This window comes from Pseudophryne corroboree, assembly GCF_028390025.1.
Source record: "Pseudophryne corroboree isolate aPseCor3 chromosome 3 unlocalized genomic scaffold, aPseCor3.hap2 SUPER_3_unloc_5, whole genome shotgun sequence".
Classification (NCBI taxonomy): Eukaryota; Metazoa; Chordata; class Amphibia; order Anura; family Myobatrachidae; genus Pseudophryne; species Pseudophryne corroboree.
In genome coordinates this window covers 1144222-1171961 of record NW_026967541.1, presented here as the reverse complement: position 1 = coordinate 1171961, position 27740 = coordinate 1144222, and the positions used below count along the sequence as shown (strand labels likewise).

General features: G+C 48.6%; 1 protein-coding gene and 2 pseudogenes across 1 annotated transcript; all 3 read left to right on the top strand.

Annotated features, from left to right (window-relative positions):
• Positions 1 to 157: 157 nt before the first annotated feature.
• On the top strand, positions 158 to 27740 carry LOC134984360 (gastrula zinc finger protein XlCGF71.1-like; the record flags this gene model as incomplete). The annotated part of the gene is made up of 2 exons (XM_063949957.1): positions 158 to 361; positions 27408 to 27740. Coding segments are annotated over exons 1-2 (537 nt in total), but the record flags the coding sequence as incomplete, so codon positions are not given.
• LOC134984384 (5S ribosomal RNA) lies at positions 5992 to 6109 on the top strand (annotated as a pseudogene).
• LOC134984385 (5S ribosomal RNA) lies at positions 6272 to 6389 on the top strand (annotated as a pseudogene).

The following is a 27740-nucleotide window of genomic DNA, read 5'->3' as shown; positions in this document are numbered from 1 at the left end:
GGGACGCGGCAAGCGACGAGTGCTTCCGTACGGTACCGTCCTGTCACAGAAATTGGTGGCATAGTGGTGGGATAATCCCAGGCGGCTTTTCATCACCCGATTGGAGAAGCCGAGTTACTCAGGAGAGGAGTAACTGCAGCGCAGGAGAACGCACAAGATGGCGGAATTCAGCGGAATGTCCAAGGAGGATCTGGATATCGTATACCAGGGGAAGGGTGTGGAAATCCCTTTCAACGCGTCCAGGAGCGTCATGCAGGTGGCGCTCAAGAGCTGGGAAGAGTCTCATCGGGTAGAGGTGGAAAACACTGACGACGTCAGCATCACAGAGGACGACCCAACAGTGGCCCTTCGTACAGAACCGGTGAGATCCACAAGCCCCGCCCTCTCTCACAACAGCCATGTTTCCCAGCAATCCCTAGCAGGGCCAGGATCCCAACGTCCCAGGGGGGGCGACCCGGATACCCTAGCAGATCGGCTAGCGGAATTGGGGGAAAGGGCAACGGAGCAAGAACGCATGCTTGTCATTCGGATGTGGCATGCGGAGCGGGCATCACAAGCCGTGGTACCCCGGGAGCCGTTGTCAGCTGTTGTACACAGATCAGGACGTATACAGTTTGCCAAGTTTGCAGACAGTGATGGGGACATTGATGGACATTTGCAAGTCTTTGAGAGGACTTGTAAACTACATGATCTACCCAAGTCAGAGTGGGTGAGACACCTTGTGCCCACTCTGCATGGAGAGGCCTTGGAGGCCTATCGAGGAGTGGCCGCGGAGGACTGTGGGAACTACGACGAAGTCAAGAAGGCCCTCCTCCAGCGATTCTTCATCACTCCCGAGTCTTACAGGAAGAAATTCAGAGACTTGCCCAAGAATCCTAGCAGCACCCATGAGCAGTTCGCCACCCAGCTGCGGCAGTACGTGGTGAAGTGGGTGAAGGATTCGGAAGCCACTACGTGGGACGCACTGATCGACCTGATCTGCAGGGAGCAGTTCTACCGCAGGTGCGCCCCAGAAGTGAAGGAGTGGGTGCTAGATCGGGAGCCACCCAGCTTAAAGATGACTGCCCAGTTAGCAGACAAGTATGTGGCAATTCGGCCGCAGGGGCAGAAGCGCCCAACCAGCAGCCAGCCCCAAAAGACTGTACAACCAGGGGGACACCCCTCTTCAGCTCATCGCCCCCCAAAGCAAGCATCTTCCAACCCGGGTACTTTTGGCCAGCAACCGCCCCGCAGTGCCCCTGCCAGTAATCAGAGGCCATCGGAGCCACGCCTGGACAAAAAATGCTATGGCTGTGGGAAGATCGGACATCTGAGGATGAACTGTCCTACATCCCAAGCACCCCAGACTCGTGCTCCAAATCTGAGTGCTGGAGCCCGGATTGCTTGCTTAACCCGTGAAGATGAGCTTCCAGAGACTGTACCCCCTCCAGTCAGTCCGATGGAGTGTGGCAAGAAACAGGTGGACTCCACGGAAAGAGTCACCTGTATGGCTAAGAAGCCCCCACCCAATATGTGGCGGCACCTGCAGCCGGTCCAAGTGGGATCCCTGCAGGGCGAAGGCTTAAGAGACTCTGGGGCCTCCATAACCGTTGTAAGCCCCCACCTGGTCGACCCTGCTGCTGTACTGCAGGGTTGCACTGCAAAAGTTACAGTGGCTGATGGGCTAGAGCGAGAAGTGCCCATGGCCAGAGTCTACCTCGACTGGGGAGCTGGACAAGAGCTAAGAGATGTTGCCGTAATGGATGGCCTCCCAACTGATGTCGTCTTGGGGAATGATCTCGGTGGAGGAATCGTTACTGCCTTCGCGAACGCCATCACCCGGAGTCAAGCGGCCAGACTACAGTCTTCATCGTCTCTGCTAGCACCGCCCAGCCCAGAGGAAAAGACCACAGCGGCTGAACAACCGCCAACCACAGCGTCAGCCATCCCAGAGGAAAAGACCACAGCGGCAAGATCAGCACATCTGCCCCTTGCCTCTGGTGGGCCTACGTCCCCTAGCAACGCAGAGGATGTCGGTTCCAGTTTGTTGAATCCTGTGGGGTGCCCAGTGATGCTCCTGTCCCTAGTAGTTTGCCAACTCCGGCGGTGAGTATGAGTGACTACCCCGACCCTACCATGACTGACCCCAACTTGACTGACCCCAATATCCCCCTGTAGAGTGTCCAAACTTAGGAGAAAGTGAGGGCCGCAGGCAGGAGTTTAGGGAAGCTCAGCTTTCTGACCCATCCCTGGAAGGTATGAGGCGCCAAGCTGACCACGGCCTCGCTGGGATGGGGGCAGGGAGTGTGACCTGGTGGAAACGGTTACTGTACCGGGTAGCCAAGGTAGAAGGGGATAGGCCAGTGCGGGAGCAAGTTCAACTGGTGGTTCCCAGGAGCTTTCGGGAGCAACTGATGTCAGTTGCCCACGAAATTCCTTTGGCGGGACACCAGGGGAGGGACCGAACACTGAGGCACCTGACGCAGAACTTTTTTTGGCCCGGAGTGTCGGATGACGTCCGGACCTACTGTAAGTCCTGTGATGTGTGCCAACGGCTGGGACGCCCCAGTGCTCGGGCTCCCCTGAGGTCTTTGCCAATAGTCGGGGAACCTTTCCAACGAGTGGCCGTGGACATAGTCGGTCCCCTACCTGTGCCCAGTAGATCGGGGAAGAGATACATCCTCACCGTGGTGGATTATGCTACCCGGTATCCAGAGGCTGTGGCTCTGTCCGCCATCACTGCGGAAAAGGTAGCGGACGCTCTGCTAGGCATATTTAGTAGAGTAGGGTTCCCCAGTGAGATCCTAACCGATCAAGGGACGCAGTTCATGAGTGATCTGGTCCAGTGCCTCTGGGCGAAGTGCGGAGTGCGCCAACTCCGCACTGCCCCCTATCATCCCCAGACTAACGGACTTTGCGAGAGATTCAATGGCACTCTGAAGCAGATGCTACGGGCATTTGTGACTTCGGAGGGAGGAGACTGGGAGCGATACCTGCCGCACCTCCTGTTTGCATATCGGGAAGTGCCCCAGGAGTCAACCGGATTCTCGCCCTTCGAGTTACTATATGGCCGCAGAGTCCGTGGACCTCTTGACCTGTTCCGGGAGTCTTGGGAGGGGGAGCTGATCCACCAGGATGAGTCCATGGTGGAGTATGTGTTGAAGCTCAGAGATCGGTTAGAGAATCTCATGGGACTAGTGCAAGCGAATCTTGCGGAAGCACAGACCAAGCAGAAGACTTGGTATGACCAGGGCGCGCGTGCTCGGGTCTTTGGAGTAGGGCAGAAGGTGCTGGTTCTGGTGCCCACACGTCAGAACAAGCTCCAGGCTGCCTGGGCGGGACCGTACACGGTCGCAAAACGCCTAAGCGACATCACCTACGTGGTGTCATTTGACAGCGATGGTAGGAGACAGCGTACCTACCATATAAACATGTTGAAGGCATACCACGAGCGTGTGGAGTCGGTAGCCGCTGTGTGCTGCCTGCCGCCTGCCGATGGAGGAATCAGGAAAAGATCCCATTCCTGACCTCCTCGCGGATGCCAAGGGTGAGGGTGGGGTAGAGGAAGTTAGCTGGAGCAGTGAGCTTGGTAACCACAAGAGGGAGCAGCTGGAGTCAGTGCTGCAGTCCTTTGAGGCCCAGTTCAGCAGGAAGCCCGGCCTGACTTCCCTACGTGCCCATCATGTAGACACTGGTGAGCATAGGCCGATTCGGCAACCCGCGTATCGGGTCTCACCAGAAGCGCAGGCGAGTATCTACCAAGAGGTGCAGGAGATGTTAGCGCTAGGCGTAATCACGCGCTCCAACAGTCCCTGGGCCGCCTCCGTTGTACTGGTTCCCAAGAAGGACCGGACAACCAGGTTCTGCGTAGACTACCGCCGGTTGAACGAAGTAACCAAATCAGACGCCAATCCCCTACCCCGCATTGACGCACTGTTAGACGAGCTGGCTGGGGTGAAGTACATCTCTACGTTCGACCTGAGCAAGGGGTATTGGCAGATACCAATGACTCCCGAGGCTCAGGAACGGTCCGCCTTCATCACCTCCTTTGGCTTGTTTGAGTTCAAAACCATGCCATTTGGGATGAAGAATGCGCCGGCCACCTTCCAGAGTGTGGTCGATGACCTGCTGAAGGGGTTCCGAGAGTTCGCCCAGGCCTACTTGGATGACATTGCTGTCTTCAGCCGAACCTGGGAAGAGCACCTGGGGCATGTGGGGTTGGTGTTAGAGAGGATTCGGTGGGCAGGTCTGACCATCAGGGCAGACAAGTGCCAAATGGGGATGACAGAGGTACAGTACCTGGGGCACCGTGTGGGGGGAGGTAAGGTGAAGCCTGAACCAGCGAAGGTGGAGGCGATCCGCGACTGGCCCCGGCCCACAACCCAGAGACAGGTCCTGGCTTTCTTAGGGATCGCAGGGTACTACAGACGTTTTGTCCCCGACTTTAGTTCCGTGTCCAAACCCCTGACTGATCTGACGAAGAAGAAACTCTTATCACAATCCCATAATCTTATTGCACTTTTCACCTCTTATTCATTCCTCAATACACTCATCATTTCCACTTTCTCACTCTCAGTCAGCACCACCACGCTCACTCTCTTCCTTTCACATTCCCCATCATTTCCCGTCTTTTCCCTTTCTTTTTCCCTCTTCCAAAATGGACTCCACGGGACTCCCCATCTGAAATCTGATAGGTCCATCTTTCAATCAGTCATAACTAAAGTACGCATTTCATTGGTTACTCCAACCATATATACTGGCCACATGAGAGCACTAGAGAGGGGCTCTCGTGACCAAGCCAACAAGGTGAAACGTACGTCGAGAGAATCGTCAGCAGTGACGTCATCGCGGCGACGCCCAGTCCGGAAGCGGGCGGCCGCGCTCGTCACTACTAGCGGGACCAGCGGGACTCCGAACAGGGGAGATCAACAGAGCATCCACCGCATACTGTGCGGCCGGGGTAACTAACACTAGACCACCAGGGTCTCAAGCGCACCACTATATCTCAGTGCAGTACGGGAATTTATCCCCTGCCTAACACTGATTACACATTGTATTGTCTTTTGCGCTGCTTGTATGTTTCCTCTTTGCTATGACTTATACTGGGTAATCTCACTAGACCACCAGGGTTTAAAATCATGCCTATACTCACTATAAGTTTATAAAGAGTTGTCAGCTTACCCAAAGATAGTGGTAATGGTTACCAGACCAATTTATACCACCATATTTTCCTCTGTCTCAGAAATCACTGTTGTTTTATTACCCAATACGGACTGCACTTTGGATTTGATCCACATATATATAAATCTGCAGTATTTAGTCCTGACACCCGCTCATGCCTCCAAGGTTCTTCTATTAGATACAGATATCTAACCGCGATTTACACACACAAGTGCATTTATTATTATAATATTTTTTGTGATTTCAATATGCATGTGTTTCATGGTAGCATTTTCTATACTTTATCATTAATCAATTGACATTTATTTATACACACAAGTGCATTTATTATAACATTCTTTGTGATCTCAACATGCATGTGTTTCATGGTAGCATTTTTTATACTTTATCATTAATCAATTGACATTTGATATGAGATTTGGTATTTGACCTTTTCTACTCAGAGATTAAGGCTAAGAGTACCATTTGGGAGCCAGCTTTTGAGCTCCCTCCCAATATATGACCATTTATCTGTGTTTTTTCCCCCATGGGACCAGCAAATATCGTGTGAATCATCATTTAATTTGAGTCATTTATCTGCTTCACTCTACCTCTTGATACATCTTTCATCCACAAGCTTTTACTACAATTATTATGACATATACACACACACACCTTACATTATTCTCTTAAATTCCTCCAACCACAATATATCTCTATCATTCCCAGACACTCCAAATCACCTTGATACTGTCTGGAAATATTATTTTGAGACCATCAGTGGTCGTGGTTGAGTGTGAAGTACACAAAGCAGTGCATTCTCCCTTTCCACTCAATATCTTCCTCACACTGGCCCACGGCCATACTACCCTGAATACGCCCGATCCTGTCCGATCTCGGAAGCTAAGCAGGCGTGGCCTGGTCAGTACTAGGAAGGAAAACCTCCTGAGAATACCAGGTGCGGTGGGCCCCCTTTTAATTCTCCAAAGCTGACTATACCTCTATGTCTGTTTCTGGAAAAACACTCCCGGACCACATATGGTTGATTTATATACAGTACGGACAATAGGATCATTTTCTATTTTCTATTTTCTATCCCTTTCCATCTCTTTCTCCACATCCTTTACCACAGGCCCACGGCCATACTACCCTGAATGCGCCCGATCTTGTCCGATCTCGGAAGCTAAGCAGGTATGGCCTGGTCAGTATCAGGATGGGAATCCCCCTGAGAATACCAGGTGCAGTGGGCCCCCTTTCTCTCCATCTCTCTTAAAAGATCAATTTTAGCTTTTCTCAACCTTGCTACCATATCACGCTTCTATTTTGAAACCTTTGTTTGAGGCATGTACAGTGACTGTTCTGGATACATTTATCTCATTAGAACACACTGACATTCATCCAATATATTACTTCTGATATTTTCACCTTCTCCTAACAACTTGTACCTCATTTGCTAAAAAGGTCAAACAAGTTTCTTTTTGCTGAACACGAAACACGAGTCCTTTAATTAATTTTCTCATAACCCCCTTTTTTTCCTTTTATTCAAGAAACAATTAAAGGTTAAGTTTTATTTTACTCATCATTCACTCTACTTACATCATACAAATTATTACAAACGAGTGCTCCCAAACAAGGGTTTTTTGTCTTGTCTCTCCTTTTCAACAGAAGAAGAAACTCCCCAAGATAGTTGACTGGACGACCGCATGTGAGTTGGCATTCCAGTCGTTGAAAACCGCTCTAGAACAAGCCCCAGTGCTGATGGCGCCGGACTATAGTAAAAACTTTGTTGTACAGACTGATGTGTCACAGTACGGACTCGGGGCAGTACTGAGCCAGGAGAGGCCGGATGGACAGGAGCACCCTGTGGCCTATTTGAGCAGAAAGCTGCTCCCGCGGGAGGTGGGGTATGCCACAATTGAAAAGGAGTGTTTGGCTATTGTTTGGGCCGTGAAGAAGCTTCAGCCCTATTTGTATGGCCGCCATTTTACGGTGGTAACGGACCACAATCCATTACGGTGGCTCCAGCACACCTCGGGGGGAAACGGCAGACTGTTGCGGTGGAGCCTTGCTCTTCAGATTTATGACTTCCATATTACCCACAAGCAAGGCAAGGCTCATAGCAATGCAGATGGACTGTCACGTCAGGAGGAGCCTGAACCCCCAAAGAACTCCCGGTAGCCTCATTAAGGACTGCGGGATCAGGGACCAAATCGTTGGGACATGGGTCCCTGGTTGACCCGCTTGAATGGGGGGGAGGAGTGTGGCCGGAGAGGCCCAGCCACGAGGCAAATGGCCGCCGCGGCACTGAAAGGGTTAACCCCTAGTGCCCGGCGCCATTTGCAAGGACAATGGGCGCTTGGCGCCAGATTTGAAATATGTTGGGCGCTAGGCGCCGTGTTTTATTAATGTTAAAAAAACCTGCATTTTTGAATGTGCCACAAGTCAGCGCCGCTCAGGGGGGACCGTGCTAGCCGGCTCCCTAGCGGAGGGGGTGTAATTAGGATGCTGAGCGCTGGGGACCGGGAGCTACGCTCCCGGCGCCTCAGCGCTGAAACAAGCCAGGTATGTGGAGCCTGTGCAGGCTCAGAGTGTATTTAAATGTATAAACATGTACAGTGTGATTTAAATGTAATGTATTTAAAGATAAATTGCACTTACTTGATTGTGTGTCCCAGGAGGGGGGAATCCATGGCTGTGCAGGCTGATGGATTCTCCAAGACCTTTTCCCCAAAAAACGTAATGCTTTCCCATCCAGCCTCACCTTTCCAAGGGGCACAGGGAGAAAGAGAAGCAGCTCAGCTAGGAAACAGGCTGAGTGGTTTCTTGGAGCTCCATGGAGATCACCCGTAGTGCCAAGAAACCTGGACCGGGAAGCCAGGCTGCCCAGCTCTGGAGCCCAAATCCAGGCTGCAAGCAGTGAGAGGGGCCCCGGGCAGGTTTCTGGAAGTCAGATTTAGGAGGGAAAACTTCCCCCAAGCCAGACTGAACGGCACCGTGGGAGTATCCTGAATCTCCAAGATGGGAGAGTCAAAGGAGACCGACCACTCCCCACTGTCCATAGGGAACAATGTAAAGCTGTGCATGAGACCAGAGCATGCACAGCTCATGGGTAAACATTGATTGGTTGTGCACCACAGGGCGGGCTTACCCCCTGTGGTAAGGGGTCTTGGAGAGGGATAAAAGAAGGGCAGTTGGCCCATAGGAGTGTGTATTGTAACATCTTCTTCTGCTGAAAACATCTGATTGTATGCTGTTGCCCCTAGCAATAGGGAGGAGACTTTTTAAAGGTTATTTGAGCAATAAGCATCTTTGCCTCAAGAAGACTGCTTCATCTTGTGACCTACAGGGTTAGGCCAAACCTAGCCCCGTTTTCCGGCTGTCCAGGGAAGCACCTGACGTCTCCAAGCTCCGCCTTCCGCCAGCTACTGGTAGAGGCCTAGCAAGTGGCTAGTGGGGATTCGTCAACACTACACAGGTGTGGTAAGGCAGTGCGTCGGCACATACAGAGCAGAACCGTGGTTCCAAACGCCACGGCAGGTTAGGAGTTTGGTGGTGGCAGCGAGAACCCGCCCACAGCGCAGTGGGTGGAGTCAGTAGCAGGCGGTTACTGACGCTAAGCGGGAATCCCCTATGTGGTCTGGCCTCGTGCGGCTTGACCTTCCATTCTGTGCGCAGTTGACGGGACGCGGCAAGCGGCGAGTGCTTCCGTACGGTACCGTCCTGTCACACCTATATACACACATCATCTGATAATCACATATATACACTGTACTCAGTCACTGTGTGTCTCCTACAGATGGGCCCAGTAACAGAGATACCCCAGAGAGATGTCCCCGTCCTCTGTATTCCCAAGATTGTACAGAGGAGAATCACAGGATCCCACAGGAGGATCAGGTAGGTGGGATTTAGGGTCTCACCCAAATTGACTGTCACTATATAATGTGTAGAGCAGCTGTGTGTGTCATTATATTTGTGTTGTTTAATCTATTACTGAAATCAACTATTTTACAATCTGTTATTAATGGTTTACATAGGGTGAAGCCCAATTAAATAATATTAAAGTCAAAGATACAGAGGGAGAAGAGACGTATATGACTGATATAAAGGCAGAAGATACAGAGGGAGAAGAAGAGACGTATGTGACTGATATAAAGGCAGAAGATATAGAGGGAGAAAAAGAGACGTATGTGACTGATATAAAGGCAGAAGATATAGAAGGAGAAGAAGAGACGTATGTGACTGATACGAAGGCTGAAGATATAGAGGGAGAAGATGAGACGTATGTGACTGATATAAAGGCAGAAGATATAGAGGGAGAAGAAGAGACGTATGTGACTGATATAAAGGCAGAAGATATAGAGGGAGAAGAAGAGACGTATGTGACTGATATGGAGGGAGAAGAAGAGACATATGTGACTGATATAAAGGCAGAAGATGCAGAGGGAGAAGAAGAGACGTATGTGAGGGGTGATCAGCAGTGTAAGGAAGAGGAGATCCCTACAGATATCAGCACAGGTGAGTAGTAAACAATTATTACAGAAAAGAGTCACATATTCTCCTTGCTCAGTCACTGCAACAATCTCTTATCCTAAACCCTCCTCTGTCAGTACAGACTAATAAGGAATATGTATTTTCCCAGTGTGGAGTCAAGAGCCATCAGTCCCTATTATACTCCTGCTCTCCCCCTCACATCATGTCACTGTGTGTTACCAGCCCAGAGATCTGACCAGTCTTCTCCCCACACTCTCTGGTGTATCTCATACATCAGGAGCCATCAACCCCTATTATACTCCTGCTCTCCCCCTCACATCATGTCACTGTGTGGTACAAGCCCAGAGATCTGACCAGTCTCCTCCCCACACTCTCTGGTGTATCTCATACATCAGGAGACATCAGCCCCTATTATACTCCTGCTCCCCCCTCACATCATGTCACTGTGTGTTACCAGCCCAGAGATCTGACCAGTCTCCTCCCCACACTCTCTGTTGTATCTCATACATCAGGAGCCATCAGCCCCTATTATACTCCTGCTCTCCCCCTCACATCATGTCACTGTGTGTTACCAGCCCAGAGATCTGACCAGTCTCCTCTCCACACTCTCTGGTGTATCTCATACATCAGGAGCCATCAGCCCCTATTATAATACTGCTCCCCTCTCACATCATGTCACTGTGTGTTACCAGCAGCCATATTGTGTGCTAGCAGTACCTCTGCCTATGGTATTACATGCCCTGAGAGTGTCACTATTAGCACATGCCGTTCTATATATAAACCACTTATTTCTGGCATGGTGCGGCTGCTTGCTGGGGCACAGGCTCGGGGTTCCTCATGCCACGTGACACAATGCTTAGGATATATCTGGTGCAGCCTGTGTCATGTATCCACATGCTCCTGTAACAGCCGGCCTCAGGGAATTGGCTAATGACCGGCTCCTGTTACTGAGTTGGCAGCATCTGAGTCTTGCTACCGTCACCTTAGGTATATAATACATTTATTGAGCTAGTCTATGGGAACCAGCATTGAGGATCCTGCACATTCCCCGCTGATTACCTGTCCCCTGGCACTTGGATGACGGCCTTCTCTGGCTTCTGATCCATGACCTTAAGGGCACACCAATGGTTCATAATGGAAGTATCTTCAGGAGCGTTCACGTCTAAGGAGGAGGACAGGGCCTCTTGCAAACTTCTGGTGCCTTCAGCATCCATTAATATATAATCCTGCAATCTCCGAGGTAGTAAAGGAGGAGTAGTGGGAAAAGGCGACCAGGACCCTATCAGAGGGGTGTGATCAGACCATGAAATTACTGTCGGTAGAAAAATTCAAGTGACCAGGTTCTGGGATACAATGTGATAAATATGGAGACTGACACAGGACATATTATAAAGGATAAGCATTTATTTCTCTAAGTTACAACAATGAGACCCTGCAAATAACAAGTTATACTCAGTTACAGTAATAGCAGGAACAAATTAGAATACTCAGCTCTTATCTCAGATGTTTCATGATCTGTCCCAGATGATGGTCATCGATTACGTAGTTTAAACAATATTGGCCCTCATTCCGAGTTGTTCGCTCGGTATTTTTCATCGCATCGCAGTGAGAATTCTCTTAGTGCGCATGCGTAATGTTCGCACTGCGCATGCGTCAAGTAACTTTACTAAGAAGAAAGTAATTTTACTCACGGCTTTTTCGTCGCTCCGGAGAACGCATTGTGATTGACAGGAAATGGGTGTTACTGGGCGGATGTACGGCGTTTTAGGGGCGTGTGGCTGGAAACGCTACCGTTTCCGGAAAAAACGCAGGCGTGTCTGGAGAAACGGTGGGAGTGCTTGGGCGAACGCTGGGTGTGTTTCTGACGTCAGCCGGGACCGAAAAGCACTGAATTGATCGCACAGGCAGAGTAAGTCTGGAGTTACTCAGAAACTGCTAACTCGGTTTTGATCGCAATATTGCGCATACATCGGTCGCACATTTAAGATGCTAAGATACACTCCCAGTAGGCGGCGGCTTAGCGTGTGTAACTCTGCTACATTCGCATTGCGACCGATCAACTCGGAATGAGGGCCATAGTTCAGTCGCCCTCAGGGTCCCTCTTTAATAACTCTGTCTGAATGTATTAAGCTGAGGTGGGTTTATAGAAGTCTATATCCGCTGCAGACAGAACTAGCTTCAATCAGAACTAACCTGCTATGTGTAAGTCTCTAGACTTTATACCCTGCAAGGATACGCTGACATTGTGTTACCAGATATTACATTCAGGTCTGTGATGCTGGGTGCAGTAGTCATTCAGTATAACATAATTTCTCTGACGTCCTAAGTGGATGCTGGGGACTCCGTAAGGACCATGGGGAATAGCGGCTCCGCAGGAGACAGGGCACAAAAGTAAAAGCTTTAGGATCAGGTGGTGTGCACTGGCTCCTCCCCCTATGACCCTCCTCCAAGCCTCAGTTAGGTTTTTGTGCCCGGCCGAGAAGGGTGCAATCTAGGTGGCTCTCCTAAAGAGCTGCTTAGAGTAAAAGTTTTGTTAGGTTTTTTATTTTCAGTGAGTCCTGCTGGCAACAGGATCACTGCAACGAGGGACTTAGGGGAGAAGAAGTGAACTCACCTGCGTGCAGGATGGATTGGCTTCTTAGGCTACTGGACACTAGCTCCAGAGGGACGATCACAGGTACAGCCTGGATGGGTCACCGGAGCCTTGCCGCCGACCCCCTTGCAGATGCTGAAGAAAGAAGAGGTCCAGAAATCGGCGGCTGAAGACTTCTCAGTCTTCATGAGGTAGCGCACAGCACTGCAGCTGTGCGCCATTGCTCTCAAGCACACTTCACACCAACGGTCACTGAGGGTGCAGGGTGCTGGGGGGGGCGCCCTGGGCAGCAATGACAGTACCTATGCTGGCTAAAAATACATCACATATAGCCTCTGGGGCTATATGGATGTATTTAACCCCTGCCAGGTTGTCAGAAAAACGGGAGAAGAAGCCCGCCGAAAAGGGGGCGGGGCCTATTCTCCTCAGCACACAGCGCCATTTTCCCTCACAGAACTGCTGGTGGGAAGGCTCCCAGGCTCTCCCCTGCACTGCACTACAGAAACAGGGTTAAAACAGAGAGGGGGGGCATTTTTGTGGCGATATTATTACATATTAAGATGCTATAAGGGAAAACACTTATATAAGGTTGTCCCTGTATAATTATAGCGTTTTGGTGTGTGCTGGCAAACTCTCCCTATGTCTCCCCAAAGGGCTAGTGGGGTCCTGTCCTCTATCAGAGCATTCCCTGTGTGTGTGCTGTGTGTCGGTATGTGTGTGTCGACATGTATGAGGACGATGTTGGTGAGGAGGCGGAGCAATTGCCTGTAATGGTGATGTCACTCTCTAGGGAGTCGACACCGGAATGGATGGCTTATTTAGGGAATTACGTGATAATGTCAACACGCTGCAAGGTCGGTTGACGACATGAGACGGCCGGCAAACCAATTAGTACCTGTCCAGGCGTCTCAAACACCGTCAGGGGCTTTAAAACGCTCATTACCTCAGTCGGTCGACACAGACACGGACACTGACTCCAGTGTCGACGGTGAAGAAACAAACGTATTTTCCATTATGGCCACACGTTACATGTTAAGGGCAATGAAGGAGGTGTTACATATTTCTGATACTACAAGTACCACAAAAAAGGGTATTATGTGGGGTGTGAAAAAAACTACCTGTAGTTTTTCCTGAATCAGATAAATTAAATGAAGTGTGTGATGTTGCGTGGGTTTCCCCCGATAAAAAATTATTGGCGGTATACCCTTTCCCGCCAGAAGTTAGGGCGCGTTGGGAAACACCCCCTAGGGTGGATAAGGCGCTCACACGCTTATCAAAACAAGTGGCGTTACCGTCTCCAGATACGGCCACCCTCAAGGAGCCAGCTGATAGGAGGCTGGAAAATATCCTAAAAAGTATATACACACATACTGGTGTTATACTGCGACCAGCGATCGCCTCAGCCTGGATGTGCAGCGCTGGGGTGGCTTGGTCGGATTCCCTGACTGAAAATATTGATACCCTTGACAGGGACAGTATTTTATTGACTATAGAGCATTTAAAGGATGCATTTCTATATATGCGAGATGCACAGAGGGATATTTGCACTCTGGCATCAAGAGTAAGTGCGATGTCCATGTCTGCCAGAAGATGTTTATGGACACGACAGTGGTCAGGTGATGCAGATTCCAAACGGCACATGAAAGTATTGCCGTATAAAGGGGAGGAGTTATTTGGGGTCGGTCCATCGGACATGGTGGCCACGGCAACAGCTGGAAAATCCACCTTTTTTACCCCAAGTCACATCTCAGCAGAAAAAGACACCATCTTTTCAGCCTCAGTCCTTTCGTCCCCATAAGGGCAAGCGGGCAAAAGGCCAGTCATATCTGCCCAGGGGTAGAGGAAAGGGAAAAAGACTGCAGCAGGCAGCCCCTTCCCAGGAACAGAAGCCCTCCACCGCTTCTGCCAAGTCCTCAGCATGACGCTGGGGCCGTACAAGCGGACTCAGGTGCGGTGGGGGGTCGTCTCAAGAGTTTCAGCGCGCAGTGGGCTCACTCGCAAGTGGACCCCTGGATCCTACAAGTAGTATCCCAGGGGTACAGATTGGAAATTCGAGACGTCTCCCCCTCGCAGGTTCCTGAAGTCTGCTTTACCAACGTCTCCCTCCGACAGGGAGGCAGTATTGGAAACAATTCACAAGCTGTATTCCCAGCAGGTGATAATCAAAGTACCCCTCCTACAACAAGGAAAGGGGTATTATTCCAAACTATTTGTGGTACTGAAGCCAGACGGCTCGGTGAGACCTATTCTAAATCTTTGAACACTTACATACAAAGGTTCAAATCAAGAGGGAGTCACTCAGAGCAGTGATAGCGAACCAGGAAGAAGGGGACTATATGGTGTCCCTGGACATCAAGGATGCTTACCTCCATGTCCAAATTTGCCCTTCTCACCAAGGGTACCTCAGGTTCGTGGTACAGAACTGTCACTATCAGTTTCAGACGCTGCCGTTTGGATTGTCCACGGCACCCCGGGTCTTTACCAAGGTAATGGCCGAAATGATGATTCTTCTTCAAAGAAAAGGCGTCTTAATTATCCCTTACTTGGACGATCTCCTGATAAGGGCAAGGTCCAGAGAACAGTTGGAGGTCGGAGTAGCACTATCTCAAGTAGTTCTACGACAGCACGGGTGGATTCTAAATATTTCAAAACCGCAGCTGATTCCGACGACACGTCTGCTGTTCCTAGGGATGATTCTGGACACAGTCCAGAAAAAGGTGTTTCTCCCGGAGGAGAAAGCCAGGGAGTTATCCGAGCTAGTTAGGAACCTCCTAGAACCAGGCCAAGTGTCAGTGCATCAATGCACAAGAGTCCTGGGAAAAATGGTGGCTTCTTACGAAGCGATTCCATTAGGCAGATTTCACGCAAGAATTTTTCAGTGGGATCTGCTGGACGAATGGTCCGGATCGCATCTTCAGATGCATCAGCGGATAACCCTGTCTCCAAGGACAAGGGTGTCTCTTCTGTGGTGGCTGCAGAGTGCTCATCTACTAGAGGGCAGCAGATTCGGCATTCAGGACTGGGTCCTGGTGACCACGGATGCCAGCCTGAGAGGCTGGGCAGCAGTCACACAGGGAAGAAATTTCCAGGGAGTGTGGTCAAGTCTGGAGACTTCTCTCCACATAAATATACTGGAGCTAAGGGCAATTTACAATGCTCTGAGCCTAGGAAGACCTCTGCTTCAAAGTCAACCGGTGCTGATCCAGTCGGACAACATCACGGCAGTCGCCCACGTAAACAGACAGGGCGGCACAAGAAGCAGGAGGGCAATGGCAGCAAGGATTCTTCGCTGGGCGAAAAATCATGTGATAACACTGTCAGCGGTGTTCATTCCGGGAGTGGACAACTGGGAAGCAGACTTCCTCAGCAGGCACGACCTCCACCCGGGAGAGTGGGGACTTCATCTGGAAGTCTTCCACATGATTGTGAACCGTTGGGAAAGACCAAAGGTGGACATGATGGCGTCCCGTCTGAACAAAAAACTGGACAGGTATTGCGCCAGGTCAAGAGACCCTCAGGCAATAGCTGGGACGCTCTGGTAACACCGTGGGTGTACAAGTCGGTGTATGTGTTCCCTCCTCTGTCTCTCATACCCAAGGTACTGAGAATTATAAGACGGAGAGGAGTAAGAACTATACTCGTGGCTCCGGATTGGCCAAGAAGGACTTGGTACCCGGAACTTCAAGAGATACTAAGAAGGGACTTGCTTCAGCAAGGATCATGTCTGTTCCAAGACTTACCGCAGCTGCGTTTGACGGCATGGCGGTTGAACGCCGGATCCTAAGGGAAAAAAGGCATTCCGGAAGAGGTCATCCCTACCCTGGTCAGAGCCAGGAAGGAGGTGACCGCACAACATTATCACCGCATTTGGCGAAAATATGTTGCATGGTGTGAGGCCAGGAAGGCCCCCACGGAGGAATTTCAACTCGGTCGATTCCTGCATTTCCTGCAAACAGGAGTGTCTATGGGCCTCAAATTGGGGTCCATTAAGGTTCAAATTTCGGCCCTGTAGATTTTCTTCCAGAAAGAATTGGCTTCAGTTCCTGAAGTCCAGAAGTTTGTCAAGGGAGTACTGCATATACAACCCCTTTTTTGTGCCTCCAGTGGCACTGTGGGATCTCAACGTAGTTCTGGGATTCCTCAAATCACATTGGTTTAAACCGCTCAAATCTGTGGATTTGAAATATCTCACATGGAAAGTGACCATGCTGTTGGCCCTGGCCTCGGCCAGGCGAGTGTCAGAATTGGCGGCTTTGTCTCACAAAAGCCCATATCTGATTGTCCATTCGGACAGGGCAGAGCTGCGGACTCGTCCCCAGTTTCTCCCTAAGGTGGTGTCAGCGTTTCACCTGAACCAGCTTATTGTGGTACCTGCGGCTACTAGGGACTTGGAGGACTCCAAGTTGCTAGATGTTGTCAGGGCCCTGAAAATATATGTTTCCAGGACGGCTGGAGTCAGGAAAACTGACTTGCTGTTATCCTGTATGCACCCAACAAACTGGGTGCTCTTGCTTCTAAGCAGACGATTGCTAGTTGGATGTGTAGTACAATTCAGCTTGCACATTCTGTGGCAGGCCTGCCACAGCCAAAATATGTAAATGCCCATTCCACAAGGAAGGTGGGCTCATCTTGGGCGGCTGCCCGAGGGGTCTCGGCTTTACAACTTTGCCGAGCTGCTACTTGGTCAGGGGCAAACACGTTTGCAAAATTCTACAAATTTGATACCCTGGCTGAGGAGGACCTGGAGTTCTCTCATTCGGTGCTGCAGAGTCATCCGCACTCTCCCGCCCGTTTGGGAGCTTTGGTATAATCCCCATGGTCCTTACGGAGTCCCCAGCATCCACTTAGGACGTCAGAGAAAATAAGAATTTACTTACCGATAATTCTATTTCTCGTAGTCCGTAGTGGATGCTGGGCGCCCATCCCAAGTGCGGATTGTCTGCAATACTTGTACATAGTTATTGTTACAAAAATCGGGTTATTATTGTTGTGAGCCATCTTTTCAGAGGCTCCGCTGTTATCATGCTGTTAACTGGGTTCAGATCACAGGTTGTACAGTGTGATTGGTGTGGCTGGTATGAGTCTTACCCGGGATTCAAAATCCTTCCTTATTGTGTACGCTCGTCCGGGCACAGTATCCTAACTGAGGCTTGGAGGAGGGTCATAGGGGGAGGAGCCAGTGCACACCACCTGATCCTAAAGCTTTTACTTTTGTGCCCTGTCTCCTGCGGAGCCGCTATTCCCCATGGTCCTTACGGAGTCCCCAGCATCCACTACGGACTACGAGAAATAGAATTATCGGTAAGTAAATTCTTATTTTATCTTATCCTGGACAACTGTCCCCTTTCACCTACTTATGAATACAATACACCAAACATCTTACTAGACAGTTTCCATCTGAGATGCTGATAATAGGAAGATATATTTATTATAATCAGCCAGCCTAAAATCTGTGTATACTCTTCCCACTCACTATGTCCTTCACACTAGGTCAAAGGACAAATTCAGCTAATAAAGGGAGCTATGAGGAAGCTAAGGAACGGGCGGCATTACTGGTCTGTTCATCAGTAGTGGTGGATCTATCAAGATGAGGGTCTGGAGCAAGAGTAACATCTCCCATAAGGAGAAGTGCAATTTCTTGTAGCTTTTGCAAAGAAATATTTAAGAAATCGGGGCTGTCTGGCATTGGGGGCATAGAGAGAAGTGAGGGTGACATATTTATAATGAATCTTCCCAACTAGAATCCAATATCTACCATTGCAATCCACCCACTTGCTGTCCAGGTGAAAGGGGCAGGATCTATTAGAAAGGATGGCTACACCACAGGAGATATAGCATGCTGGGTAGTTATTGGTAAACTGAGGGGCAGAGTGCAATGGAACATGTGATTCCTGAGTGGCTACCACCGCCACCTTCTGGTCAGCGAAATATTTTATTGCAAGACCTCTTATGAATAGAATTCAGACCTTTTATATTAAGACTTAAAAATGTCACCATGATGGAGATCAGATCATGGTATGAACCATCTAGGATCATCTGTGTAAAGTCCAATAGAGTCTGTAGGGCGTGTGCATACTTCAAATGATCAAATAACAGAAAAAAATAAAATAGGGAACAAAAATGGGAGACAAACAGAAATAGCGTCCATAAAGGAGCTAGAGATTCCGTCACTAGGGTACCGTGACAGAAAGGTAGAAAAAGGTGGTGGTCGGGCCTAAAAGGAAAACCCACTGACTACCCAATGTTGCCATACGAGAGGCAAAATCTAGTCATCATAGTACCAATTGTACAAAGAAATATCAAATCTCAATCTATCCAAAGGAGGTAAAGGCCAGGAACATGGCCTGATATCCAATGTAGGTTCTACCAACACTGTTATAAGGGCAACAGGATGTTAGACGGATCAGTCATGCTTTGCCTGAACACCCAAACATTCTAGAAAGGTATAACAAAACGTAAGAGTAGAAAGAATATCAGACCATATACCATATAGCAATTAAATAGCACAGGAAATAGAAACGAACATGTTTTAAACCCATAACAAGAACAAATAAATCTGGCCCAAAAATAGATCCATGCCCAGTAACTTAGTCCCAGTTGGCACATGTTACAGTAGGAAACAAACTCTGAGTGTCTCTAACAGTCTTACTCCTTTAGCATATTACTTGAAGATGGAAGACAACTCCTCCGGGATTGGTTTAGGTTAAGTGTCATGAAGGACTGTCAACAGGAATGTCCCATTTTTTCAGAATAGCAGGGCCATCCTCGGGTGAAGGTATCTCTGTGAAGGCTCCGTTTTGCTTTACAATAAGCTTAGTAGGAAATACCCATTTGTATTTGTATTGCACATTTCCTTGGGTGGAATAGATGCCTTTTGGCCAGCGTCGCAGGAGAAATTTCTGGAAATAGCGCAGAATATCCAGGCACTCAGCTGTGGATGAGGAAGACAGTGGCTCGTAGAATGCGTTCTTTAAGGTGAAAAAGTGGACCCTGAGCAGAGTGTCCCTCGGTGCTTGGATAGGGGTCTGTTTGGACTTTGGGAGTCTATGGATCCTGTCAATAAGAAGGTCCGCGGCAGAAGCCTTCGGTGGAAGTTTCTGAAAAGAGGACCGTAGCATAATCATAAAGCTCAGCATTTGTAAGAGAATCCAGAATGCCCATTATTGATATTTTCTCTGACGTCCTAGTGGATGCTGGGGACTTCGTAAGGACCATGGGGAATAGACGGGCTCCGCAGGAGACATGGGCACTTTAAAAAAGAATTTGGATTATGGTGTGCTCTGGCTCCTCCCTCTATGTCCCTCCTCCAGACCTCAGTTTGAATCTGTGCCCGGAGGAGCTGGGTGCTGTTCAGTGAGCTCTCCTGAGCTTGCTGTAAGAAAGTATTTTGTTAGGTTTTTTATTTTCAGGGAGCTCTGCTGGCAACAGACTCCCTGCATCGTGGGACTGAGGGGAGAGAAGCAGCCCTACTCTCTGAAGCTAGGTCCTGCTTCTTAGGCTACTGGACACCATTAGCTCCAGAGGGATCGTACACAGAATCTCACCCTCGTCGTCCGATCCCGGAGCCGCGCCGCCGTCCCCCTCACAGAGCCGGAAGACAGAAGCCGGGTGAGCATAAAAAGCAAGAAGACTTCAAAATCGGCGGCAGAAGACTCCAGTCTTCACTGAGGTAGCGCACAGCTCTGCAGCTGTGCGCCATTGCTCCCACACTACACCCACATACTCCGGTCACTGTAGGGTGCAGGGCGCAGGGGGGGGGGCGCCCTGGGCAGCAATTAGGACCTCTTGGCAAAAGTTTGACATATATACAGTTGGGCTCTGTATATATGTATGAGCCCCCGCCAAAATCTTTTACATTAAAGCGGGACAGAAGCCCGCCGTCGAGGAGGCGGGGCTTCTTCCTCAACACTCACCAGCGCCATGTTTTTTCTCCACAGCACCGCTGAGAGGAAGCTCCCCAGCCTCTCCCCTGCAGTTACACGGTAGAAGAGGGTAAAAAGAGAGGTGGGGGCACATAATTAGGCGCAAAAATAAATAAAAGCAGCAGCTACTGGGTTAACATTAAGTTACTGTGTTATTCCTGGGTTAATAGCGCTGGGGTGTGTGCTGGCATACTCTCTCTCTGTCTCTCCAAAGGGCCTTGTGGGGGAATTGTCTTCAGATGAGCATTCCCTGAGTGTGCGGTGTGTCGGTACGTGTGTGTCGACATGTCTGCGGTAAAAGGCTCCCCTAAGGAGGAGATGGAGCAAATGTGTGTGTGAGGGTGTCTCCGTCGACAACGCTGACACCTGTTTGGATATGTGTAATTAAGTGCTAAGGTGAATTTATTGCACAAAAGATTAGAGAACAGACAGGAAATCTACCCATGTCTGTCCCTATGTCGCAGAGACCTTCAGAGTCTCACAATGATCACTATCCAAAATAATAAACACTGATACCGACACGGAGTTTGACTCCAGTGTCGACTACGATAATGCAAAGTTACAGCCAAAATGGCAAAAAAGGTTTAAGGGGAAGAAAGCTGAGGTAAATTTCCCTCCTCTCAGGATGAAAAAGAGCGGGAATCTCCAGACAAGAAGGTGCAGTTTCCCACAAAGAATTCTCAGGGAGTATGCTTTCCCTACTAGGGCCAGGATACATGATGGGAATCTTCCCCTAGGGTGTCACGTTTGCCCAAAAGGCAGCCCTGACGTAACAGCTATCCTCAGGGATCCTGCAGATAGTGTGCACATTCTGGTACACTACTCAGACCGGCGATTGTGTCGGCATGGGTTTATAGCGCTGTAGCAGTGTGGACAGGTACCTTATCAGCAGAAATTGAGACCCTAGTTTGTGTATATATATATATATATATATATATATAGATATATATAGATATATATATGGGTATATATATATATATATATATATATATATATATATATATTAAAGATGCTGTCTTAAGAGATATATATATAAAACATGCCCAAAGAGACATGAGTATACTGGGTCCTAGAGACAAAGCTATGTCGATTTCTGCTTGACGTGTCCTGTAGAATATGCAATGGACAGATGATGCCGACTTAAGAGGCATATGGAAGGCTGAGGATTGTGTGGAGAAGGGTTCTCGGACCTGGTCTCCACAGCTATTGCTGGTAATTCTGATGTTTTGCCTTATATCCCTGCACAGCCTAGAAAAGCACGACATTATCAAATGCAGCCTTTCGAACACAAAGAAACAAGAAAGTCTGAGGTGCGTCCTTTCTTGCCAGAGGCAGGGGCAGAGGAAAGAAGCTGCACAACACAGCTAGTTGCAAGGAACAGAAGTCCTCCCTGGCCTCTATAAAATCCACCGCATGTCGCTGGGGCTCCACAGGCGGAGCTAGGCCCGGTGGGGGCACGCCTTCGCAAGTTCAGCCACAAGTGGGTTCGCTCCCTGTTGGATCCCTGGGCAATAGATATTGTGTCTCAGGGATACAAGCTGGACTTTGAGGAGATGCTTCCCACCATGAGAGGGAAATAGTGTTAACTGCAATTCACAAATTGTATCTTCAACAGGTGGTGGTCAAGGTTCCCCTCCTTCAACAAGGAGGGGGTTATTATTCGACCATGTTGTAGTTCCGAAACCGGATGGTTCGGTCGGACCCATATTGAATTTAAAATCCCTGAACATATACCTGAAAAGGTTCAAGTTCGAGATGGAATCGCAAGCCTGAAAGGGGGAGATTTTAGGGTGTCTCTGGACATAAAGGAGGCATACCTTCATGTCCCCATTTATCCACCTCATCAGGCGTACCTCAGAATTGCGGTACGGGATTGTCATTACCAATTTCAGACGTTGCCGTTTGGACTCTCCACGGCCCCCGAGATTATTCACCAAGGTAATGGCGGAAATGATGGTGCTCCGGCGGAAGCAAGGTGTTACTATTATCCCGTGCTTGGACGATCTCCTCATAAAAGCGAGATCAAGAGAGCAGTTGCGGAACAGCGTATCACTTTCTCTGGAAGTGTAACGGCAACATGGCTGGATTCTATATATTCCAAAGTCACAGTTGGTTCTTACAGCTCATCTGCCTCTCCTAGGCATGATCATAGACACAGACCAGGAAAGGGTTTATCTCCCAATAGAGAGAGCTCAGGAGCTCATGACACTGGTCAGGAATCTATTAAAACCAAAACAGGTGTCAGTGCATCACTGCACTCGAGTCCTGGGAAGGATGGTGGCATCATACGAGGCCATTCCCTTCGGCAGGTTCCATGAGAGGACCTTCCAATGGGACTTACTGGACAAGTGGTACAGATCACATCTTCAGATGCATCGGTTAATCACCCTGTCCCCCAGGGCCAGGGTGTCTCTCCTGTGGTGGCTGTGGAGTGCTTACCTTCTTGAGGGACGCAGATTCGGCATTCAGGACTGGGTCCTGGTGACCACGGACGCGAGCCTCCGGGGTTGGGGAGCAGTCATACAAGGAAGAAACTTCCAGGGTCTTTGGTCAAGTCAAGAGACCCGGGAGAGTGGGGACGTCTTTGCACAGATTGTAAGTCGGTGGGAACTGCAACAGGTGGACATGATGGCATCCCGCCTCAACAAAAAGCTACAGCGGTATTGCGCCAGGTCAAGAGACCCTCAGGCGATGGCTGTAGACGCCCTGGTGACACCGTGGGTGTTCCAGTCGGTTTATGTATTTCCTCCTCTTCCTCTCATACACAAGGTGCTGAGGACAATAAGAAAAAGAGGAGTAAGAACAATACTCATTGTTCCAGATTGGCCACGAAGGACTTGGTATCCAGATCTGCAAGAAATGCTCACAGAGGACCCGTGGCCTCTTCCTCTAAGACAGGACTTGTTGCAACAGGGGCACTGTCTGTTCCAAGAATTACCGCGGCTGCATTTGACGGCATGGCGGTTGAACGCCGGATCCTAGCAGAAAAAGGCATTCCAGACGAGGTCATTCTTACGCTGATAAAGGCTAGGAAGGACGTGACAGCTCAACATTATCACCGTATTTGGCGAAAATATGTTGCTTGGTGTGAGGCCAGGAATGCTCCTATGGAAGAATTGAAGCTGGGCCGTTTATTTCACTTCCTACAGGCCGCAGTGAATTTGGGCCTAAAATTGGGTTCCATTAAGGTCCAGATTTCGGCCCTATCCATTTTCTTTCAACAAGAGTTGGCTTCTCTACCAGAAGTTCAAATGGTAGTAAAGGGAGTGCTGCATATTCGGCCCCCTTTTGTGCCTCCAGTGGCACCTTGGGATCTTAATGTGGTGTTGAGTTTCCTGAAATCCTACTGGTTTGAACCACTTAAAACCGTGGAGTTGAAATATTTCACGTGGAAGGTGGTCATGTTATTAGCCTTAGCTTCGGCTAGGCGTGTGTCAGAGTTGGCGGCTTTGTCACATAAAAGCCCCTATCTGGTTTTCCATGTGGATAGAGCGGAATTGCGGACTCGTCCTCAATTTCTGCTGAAAGTGGTTTCATCCTTTCATATAAACCAACCTATTGTGGTGCCTGTGGCTAGTAATGACTTGGAGGATTCCGAGTTACTTGATGTGGGCAGAGCTTTGAAGGTATATGTAGCCAGAACAGCTAAGGTCAGGAAAACAGAGTCTTTGTTTATCCTGTATGCTTCCAACAAGCTTGGTGCTCCTGCTTCAAAGCAGACTTTTGCTCGCTGGATCTGTAACACGATTCAGCAGGCTCATTCTGCGGCTGGATTGCCGCTGCCAAAATCAGTTAAGGCCCATTCCACTAGGAAGGTGGGTTCTTCTTGGGCAGCTGCCCGAGGGGTCTCGGCTTTACGACTTTGCCGAGCAGCTACTTGGTCAGGATCAAACACTTTTGCAAAATTCTGCAAATTTGATACCCTGGCTGAGGAGGACCTTGTGTTTGCTCATTCGGTGCTGCAGAGTCATCCGCACTCTCCCGCCCGTTTGGGAGCTTTGGTATAATCCCCATGGTCCTTACGGAGTCCCCAGCATCCACTAGGACGTTAGAGAAAATAAGAATTTACTTACCGGTAAATCTATTTCTCGTAGTCAGTAGTGGATGCTGGGCGCCCTTCCCAAGTGCGGACTTCTCCTGCAATGCTTGTATATAGTTATTGCTTGAATAAGGGTTATGTTATAGTTGCATCAGGGTTGATCTGATGCTCTGTTGTGTTCATACTGTTAACTCGGTAAAGTTATCACAAGTTATACGGTGTGATTGGTGTGGCTGGTATGAGTCTTACCCTGGATTCCCCAAATCCTTTCCTTGTACTGTCAGCTCTTCCGGGCACAGTTTCTCTAACTGAGGTCTGGAGGAGGGACATAGAGGGAGGAGCCAGAGCACACCAGAATCCAAATTCTTTCTTAAAGTGCCCATGTCTCCTGCGGAGCCCGTCTATTCCCCATAGTCCTTACGGAGTCCCCAGCATCCACTATGGGCTACAATAAATAGATTTACCGGTAAGTAAAATCTTATTATTTCTCTGAGAGCAGCCTTCTAAATCAGTGACTTTATCATGAATAGAGACCATGTCTTCCGGAAGGGTGTCATGTGCTGAACTCAGATCTTTGTGAGACGCAACAATCTCTTTCATCTTAGTCTGTACGAGTGCCAATCTCACTGATACTGGACCTCAAAGCTTGAATATTAGAGTTAGGTTCTGAGGTTAGTTCAGTCCTTAAATGCAGATAACATAGAATGTATAGAGCGTAGAGTAACAGGACCATCTAGAGTGTCCTAAGACGTCTTCAGCCATTACAGCTGGGCTGTGCATCTGACAAGAAGAAGCAGATGATGTTGTAGTAGTCTCAGAAGGACCAACTGAATTCGAAGTACCAAAGAGATGGACAGGTGGGGCAGATTTGGTACCTTTTAACCTTTTTTGGAGGCATGTTAAGCCGGCTACAAAGAGACTGACCTCTCAGAGATAGGAAAATACAAATGATCTATAAATAACAGGAGCAGTAGTACGCTGTCAGGTGGTTACATCAAGATGACTCAGTTCAAAATGACATTCTTAGTCAGGGTGACGGGGGTATCCGAGCCAAAATTTCAGGTAAACCTGATGTAATGCAAGTCAAATAACACAGTAATGACCGAGAAATTCCACTAGAGGTCAGCGTGATCACAGACGTGAAGTACTCAGCACAGAGAGACACAAATGGCAAAATATATTCAGTGGATAAATCCACAAAATAATATACTGTGAGGTTGTAATCAGAGTGTAATGAGCTGTACTCAGACGATACTTGATACTGGGCTCTGCATGTAGACTGAGAGGAAGTAGATTATAGTGGTACCATATAAATAGAAGGTAGTTTCACCTCCAGGCAATTGCTTCAATTTAGTGTAGTGACCCCGGTCCAGCCGCCAGGACACTTATTTAGCAGCTTATATCAATTTTACACATTATTGAAGGCAGAAGGCAAATCATGCGATGGCCGGGTACCAGGATCCAAAATGGCAGCCACCTCACCTCCCAATATCACCGCAGGGCTCCGGTGACTGTGGGCAGACCCTTCTGTCCTCAGTAGTAACGGGAGCTGCGCACCTGTGTTAGCAGGAGAGTAAGTGCTCCCGCCTGAGCCAAAAGCACCTCCAAGTCAGGTGGCCGGAGCGTGCAGGAAAGACTGGGCACACATAGCCCCAGAATACAGCCCGTGGCTTCATAGGCGTCACTAGGCTGCGGCAGTGCGCGGAGCGAGCAGCTTTAGGGCAGTAGGAGTGGTGGAATTAATAGATTGGGTCTTGGTCCCAGCGGCGGCTGAGAGCTATCAGGTAGGGTAGATAAGAAGCCACTTAGTGAGGAGATCTACAGAAAGCACGTCTGGATGGACCACGCCCCTCTTATTTATTATTATATACTAACATGGGTGACAGGTGTGGTACATCCCTGCAAAGGCAGATCCAATCTCTTTCTCATCAGACTCTGCTGTCTTCCCTGCACTCTCACTCAGATGTTCACTGCTGCCAGTAGCACACGTATGAGAAGCAGAAGTATGGCGGCAGCTGTATAGATTCTGATATGTAATTCTCTATATCATACTTACTGTACACACAGCATCCTTATTACTATTGAAAGTATAGAGGTAAGACACTGATGATAGGGGTGTAAGAGTGGATTATAACCTAGCAGATGATGATGATGATGATTGCAGTGTATTATATGGTGTATTGCATGTAAAATACCTTGTTCCACACCTACTCTGCTGTAGCAATATACCTTATATAAGGGTGAGTAACACATGTACAGGCTTACCAGCGTATGAGCACACACATAAAGGAATGCTACCTTACCAATGCTTCCAGGAGTAACGTTAGGAGACATTTCTCTGATCCATCAGCTCATATGACTGATGTTATTGTTCATCTAGAATCTCCAATTCATACGATATGTTCCCCATCCATTGTTTTACATTGGTGCTGACATAGGACTTGGCGAGTGACTACATCTCCATTTATACTTCATGGTTAGTTACCAGTACAAGAGAGATATATCTAAGTCTTATTATAATATTACATTTGTTATTGTGAGTGTTCTCAGGAGGGTGGACACAATGATAGTCTGAGACAATATTATAAAGCCTTCATTAAAAGTTATGTTTTATTATGCACACACATTTATAATTAAGTGTCCCAGAGAGTCGTCTTCTCCTATTGTTTACAAGATTAATATTGTTACAGAAAATGTCACATTTCCATAATGTATTTTATTTCCAGCAGATGGACACACAAGCAGGAATATCTCAGAAGGACATCTAATGTTATCCCCGGATTGTGACATAAAAGATAATGACAGTAGACAGGATTCTCCAGGAGATAACCCCATTACCCCAATTATACATCCAGCTCTATCAGCTGATCCCTCTGATCCTGGGAAATGTTCTCCTGATCACTCTGATATTGGTGCATCTGTTACAGCTCGGAGAGTAGATACAGTGTTTCCCTGTTCTATAGATGCCAAATGTTTTACACAGAACACAAAGCCTATTAACCAACAGACAGGTAAGGCAGGTGAGAGGCCACTGATATGTTCTGAGTGTGGGAAATGTTTTACATATAAATCAAATCATGTTATACATCAGAGAAGTCACACAGGTGAGAAGCCATTTCCATGTTCTGAGTGTGGGAAATGTTTTGCACGGAAATCAGTTCTTTTTATACATCAGCGAAGTCACACAGGTGAGAAGCCATTTTCTTGCTCTGAGTGTGGGAAATGTTTTGCACACAAATCACATCTTGTTATACATAAGAGAAGTCACACAGATGAAAAGCCATTTTCTTGCTCTGAGTGTGGGAAATGTTGTGCAAGTAAATCACATCTTGTTATACATCACAGAACTCACACAGATGAGAAGCCATTTTCTTGCTCTGAGTGTGGGAAATGTTTTGCACGGAAATCAGTTCTTTTTATACATCAAAGACATCACACAGGTGAGAAGCCATTTTCATGTTCTGAGTGTGGGAAATGTTTTGCACACAAATCATATCTTGTTATACATCAGAGAAGTCACACAGGTGAAAAGCCATTTTCTTGCTCTGAGTGTGGG